The sequence below is a fragment of the Diaphorina citri genome, unplaced genomic scaffold (genome assembly GCF_000475195.1).
Source record: "Diaphorina citri unplaced genomic scaffold, Diaci psyllid genome assembly version 1.1 scaffold3691, whole genome shotgun sequence".
Classification (NCBI taxonomy): Eukaryota; Metazoa; Arthropoda; class Insecta; order Hemiptera; family Psyllidae; genus Diaphorina; species Diaphorina citri.
In genome coordinates, this window is record NW_007381091.1 from 20,933 (window position 1) to 26,474 (window position 5,542).

The window sequence follows — 5,542 nt, forward strand, 5'->3', positions numbered from 1 at the left end:
GGGAGGGATTTTATTCCGGGGACAGAAGATGGTGAAAGAGATCGACATTTCTGAATGGTGAGAGAAGGAGAGGAATCTTGGGAGATGGTGAAAGGGACACCTTTGAGTTGAAAGAAGGCTCCTTTTAAACCACTGTTGAGCGTGTGTCGCTTCGAACTCTTAAAATACCTTTAATAAAGTTTGAACCTTGTTGAAAAAGAGCCGGAAAATTACTGAGAAATATCCCTTTACGAAGCACCGTATCAAAAGTGAGGACAACCCATAACTTTTCAAAAGGTCATCAAGGATATCCACGAATGAATATGATGCTATCATTGCATGTTATGGATGGATGGATAACTCCTCGTTTAATTGGTTGAAGTTGATCCAAGAACTTTCAAGTTAAAAAATTTTTTAGAAAACTCAGTGAACGAGTGAAAGTTCAACACACATATCTTTAAAGGTAAAGGAGAACTCCTGGAAGTTCAGCTCTGAATTTGTTCTAGATATCGAGATGTCATTTTAAGAGGGTACTTTTAGTAGTAAAGTTTCACCTTTAATAACTTCTTATCATTTGCTACGAATATAGTTTGTAACTCTCCTCTGTCTAGGGTTAATGCTGACAGATTGACCATAAAAGGATAAATTTTTTTATATATTTACTTGGAAAACTAGGGTATTGAGCCAAGAAGTCTACAGTTTCTCTTAGTCTATTTGGCTAAAAGATCAACTTTAGATTACTTAGGCTTTACTACTCAGGTTATTCAGTTAGCTTTGTATGGGTATTCATTTGTTATTGTTGTGAAAACGTGTCGTAGTTTAACTTGTATGGACTGTCTATAAAAAGTCTTGAGGAGGGTTCTCGTTATCCCACTAATCCCGTTCTTTTTACAAAAGGTTATAATACAAGATACACAGTAGTGATGAGCTCATCACATTCCAATTAGCATGAACTGACAATGTCATGTGGACAAAGCTAAGTAATGTCAGCTCTTGCAACGACAACAATAGTACATTACGTCAGTAGTCAGCTACAAACCTAGACATTGACTGTAGTAGGAAGAGGCCACAAGAATATAATATCGACCTAAATAGAGGGGCTAAGGGGACTCGCCCCCCCCCCTCAGGGTCTTATTTTGTTCCTTTACTGAGGGCTGGATTCTAAAAATTTGGAGCATCTGCCTCCTCCCCTAAAGTCCCTGTTTGGATCATTACCCCCCACCCCCTCGATAAAATCCTGGATACGGGCCTGGCTGGGGAAAGGTTCTAGGAAGAGATTGGTAAGTTTCCACAGTGGAGAGAAAGGTGGTAAGGGGTTCGGGGGAATACCAAGGATCAAGGGAAGGGAAAAGTGTGCAAGTATTCGCGACTAGGAACAAATTACAAAAGAAACATTAAACATAGTTTCGTGATTGAGATGTATTGATTGCGTGCTTTCCCCGTGAGAACGGGCCTTGTACTGAATGACACGCTCGAAGTGCTATCTCAGCCTGAGCCTATTTGGGTAATAGTCTAATAATATAGTAACAAGTACCTCAAAAAAGGCCCGTCGCCTATTGGAAGCGTAGACTTTTAGTAGTGCAGAGTCGCGCGATACCTCCCATACTCCCATGATAATCTAAAATCTTTGAAAATAATACAGATCTCACACACGGGAGTCGCGCGACTTAGGTCTCCTAGAATGTGAGAGGTTTTTATCATTTTCATAGGTTTGTATTTTCAGATGGCATGGCACGACTCCGCGCTACTTAAAATCGCGCTTTTAGTCGTGCTACTAATTACTATTTGTCCAAACGAATAGAAAGCATACTGCAGTCTTATTAGACTTGATTAGACAAACAGGCAAAGTAAAAAACGAAAACCCAAGAGGCCGGAAAAAAATAAGTTTTAACCTCATTAAAGTAATCATTCAAGGCCGAAATGACTTTGAAAGTTAAGGTGGAGAAAAAGTTCCTAATAAGTAAAGGGGGTACCACCACAAAAGATATTTCACCTAGTTTTTTTTTCTTAGTCAAGGAAAAGGCCTTCACAGGGTGACTGAAAAATTCCATGTATTGCACGCTAAGCATTAAGGTCATTTGTAAAAATTCCATCTGTCGCACATACTTCGGAATTTGAAAACAAAGGTTTTTACCTTTTATACGAGTAGTTTAATTAATTTATTTTTAACCAGATACCACATATCCTTTTTCTAGTCAATGTGTTCACTATTTCCTTAATGACAAAATTTCAGTAAAATGATACCTATACTAACTTGCCAAATGCCGAAGAACTGTAACTTAGTGTATTCAGCTAATGACACGCTATGACAAAGTGCCACATATAGCAATTTTCTAGGGTCATAGTCATAGTACTCAGTATACGAGTATGTGATTACCCTATGATACACGCCATAGAACTTTGACATCATTTTGATGGAATGATAGAAATATGATTTTCATCTGTTATTGTATATGAAGATTATGAAGGTATGGCGTATGACACTTTGCCATAAAGTGTGCCTGTACTATACAAAATACAAAGAATAAAATAGTCTAAGTGGAATAAAATATACCTTGTTTATCCTGCTGGGATAGGACTGAAAAGTCCCTTTACCCCCGCAGTCTAACCAAGGTCTCAGTTTTAGGAACCAGGTAAGGCCAGCCACTCACTATCAGGTAGACCTGATGAGCACACACATTATCAGGTAGACTGACGACAGGTACATCTGATCAGGTCTACCTTATAGTGTGTGTGTGCGCGCCCATCGGGTGTCAGGTATACCTGATCAGGTGTACCTGATAGTGAGTGGCTGGCCTTAGGAACCAGGTTAGGAAGCAGCAGAAATAAGAAGAAAATAGGTAATTATTCTTACCTCAAGCCGTTGTGTTGCCATGGTAAGTCGTTTCTGATCCACATCCCCATGCACCTGCAACAGATCCATCATGAAATCCGTCTGCTCCATGGTATTATGCACAGCGTCTACATTACTCTGGAAGTTCTGCCATAGTGTGGTTTGCTGCCGCAGTGACGATAGCAGGGTGGAGAACTTGGACTCGAGTACGTAATAGTCGTCCTGGAGGCAAGACTGCGTATGTTCGGCTTCGATGAGAGACACAGATACGTGTAACTTCATAGGAAGATTGCTCAGGATGGAACGAACACTTATCAGCTCCGACCAGTGACGAGAGACTTGGGGAGCGAGCGCCTCACATCTGAAAATAAAATGTAAATGGATGGAGTGGTTGAATATGATGTGAGAATTGACAGGGGAACGAAACAGATTCCATATTATAATCCTAGTATTTCTAATCGTTCTTGGATAAAAGTGGAAATCTGGAGCTATGTTATTATCTAGTACTGAATAATGGTATGCATAATAACAATAATAATCCCAACTCACCTTTCCAAACTTCTCTCCACTGCATACCGCTCCGCGCCTACAGTTGCCTCACACTCCTCTATGATCATGTTAATCCTCGCCTGTTCTGCCTTCAAGTCATCAAATGTCTTCTTCAAGTCCAATATCTTAGCTTCCAATACAAGTGCATTCTCTGTTTCCTCATGGACTTGATACTTGAGACCTTTCAGACGATGTAGGAAGTCACACACCACACTAGCAGAGGAGCAGGATGACCTCTCCACCTTTCTCTCCAGCATAGCAACCCCCTCACTTATAACACGTAGCGTTTGAATGAAGATACACAAATCCTCCTCTGTTCTAATAATAGCACGGGGGTTAGCAAACATGGTCTGGAGTTGATCAAGCTCATACTCAAACTGAGTAAAGTCCACATTACCATCAAAGCTTGGGTTCTGTTCTGTTACACAGCTCACCAGTTTATTCCATCTGTCTTCTAGTTGCCCATAGAGTTGTCTTTGTAACACTTCATCCGACACAGGGAACACACGCATAGCATTCTCAAAGTTATCTCGTGATCTATCGAGTAACGTATTGTAGAACTCAATCTGAGCTTTCAGTTCCCAATAGGATTTCATGTTGTTGGATTTGTTCAGGCTTTCGATCTGGTTCTGATGGGCATCCATCCAGGACTCTAGCCGGTCTGCTAGTGTTTGGTACTCTAACCAATATTCAGTGAATGTTGACAATTTGATAAGACCAGAAGATATGGAACGTTCGAGGTTGAGGATCTCAAACCTGTGACTTTCAGTGGCGGGTTCTAGATGCGGACAATCTATGAGATTGGTGATGCTACGACACACGGACACGAGTTGTGTGGTACGTACTAGATGTACCTTCATATCTTCATCTAATGCTTTGAATAATGATTCGTACTGTTTATAGTCTGAACATGTCATGGCACTCAGGTTAGGTACTCTCTGCTGTACGATGTTCAACCACGCAGCCTCCTCATGTAAGTTCTGATCCAGTGAAATCCACTTGGATGCTGCTAGCGCCATCTGTTGAGATCGAATAGCAGCTTTGTCCAGGATATCACAGGCTTGCTGATGGAGTTGCTTATGAAGTTCACTGAACTTGTTACGAGTGGCAGGATCTAAATGGGACTCTAGGGATTCCAGGAGAGATCTGCAATGACTCAAGTTCATAAAGAACGTGCGGTACTTTTGCATTTCTTCTCTCAATTGTTTTAAGTCGAGCACTGTGGTTGGTTTGTTTACTAGGGTTTCGGCGATAGTGGTGATTTGCTGAAGTTCGTTTAGTGTTTGCTGATATTCCCGTATCAGTTCCTCAAGTTGAGATGTATTTTCTCTCTGCCAAGCTACATCATACTCGAGTAATACACAGGAGTTGTAAGCATTGAGAAGTTGTGTGGGGGGAGGTGTCTTCATGTTCATTAACTCACAAATGTCATTCCTCAGATCTCTACACTCTGGTTCTGCATCAGCTGGATCACCCACAGTCAATGTCTTTACTCTATCACATATGGTGAATACTCTGAGCCAGTACTGTTTCCAATACTGCAACACATGATCAGCTGTCACTACTTGTTCTTCCAGACAGTAGATAACTTTACTAATCTGATCATCTTCCTGGTCTCGTGTGTTCATTTCTTTGAATAGAACTTTGATAGCTTCAATATCGTTGTTGATTTCGGATATTTCTTCCTGTGCTTCCTCGAAACTCTCTTGCCTCTGACAAAGAATGACTCGGGACTGAATATTTTCCACTTTCCCACTGAGTAGTTTGAGAGCGTCAATAACATTCATCTCTTGCAGGGACACATTGTCATGTTCAGATACTTGGCGTGTTAGAAGTGCACTCAGTTGAGAATATTTGGTATCATTAGGATTGCCGTCCTCTGGCAAATAGGTTCCAGCATCCTTAACATTTTGGTAAATAGTATCCACAGTGACGAGTGGTTCTGCAAATTCTATTCCAGAACACTCGAAATGCAATTCTCCATGTTTGGGATCGCTCTCAATAATGTCATGACCGAGACTTGTTTTGTGGAGTTTTTCTAGGTCTTTCGCTGCTTCTTTCTTGACTTTCTTGGGTTTCTGTTTCGGTGATGTCGCCTTCTTTCCATCCTGAACTTCAACGGACACATCCACTGAGTCCTTGCTTGCAGATTCATCCTTGGCGTGGATATTGATGTTAATA

At 41.0% G+C, this 5,542-nt stretch overlaps 1 protein-coding gene across 1 annotated transcript in view; it reads right to left on the reverse strand.

Moving 5' to 3' along the window:
- LOC103520495 (protein MLP1-like) overlaps positions 1-5,536 on the reverse strand; it is a 24,823-nt gene extending 19,287 nt beyond the window's left edge. The window contains exons 1-2 of the mRNA XM_026831585.1: positions 3,362-5,536; positions 2,834-3,173 (exon numbers count right to left, since the gene is read on the reverse strand). Coding sequence (XP_026687386.1) covers positions 2,834-3,173; positions 3,362-5,148 — 2,127 coding nt within the window. The 5' untranslated portion in view covers positions 5,149-5,536. The remainder of the gene's footprint in view (positions 1-2,833; positions 3,174-3,361) is intronic.
- Positions 5,537-5,542: the final 6 nt, after the last annotated feature.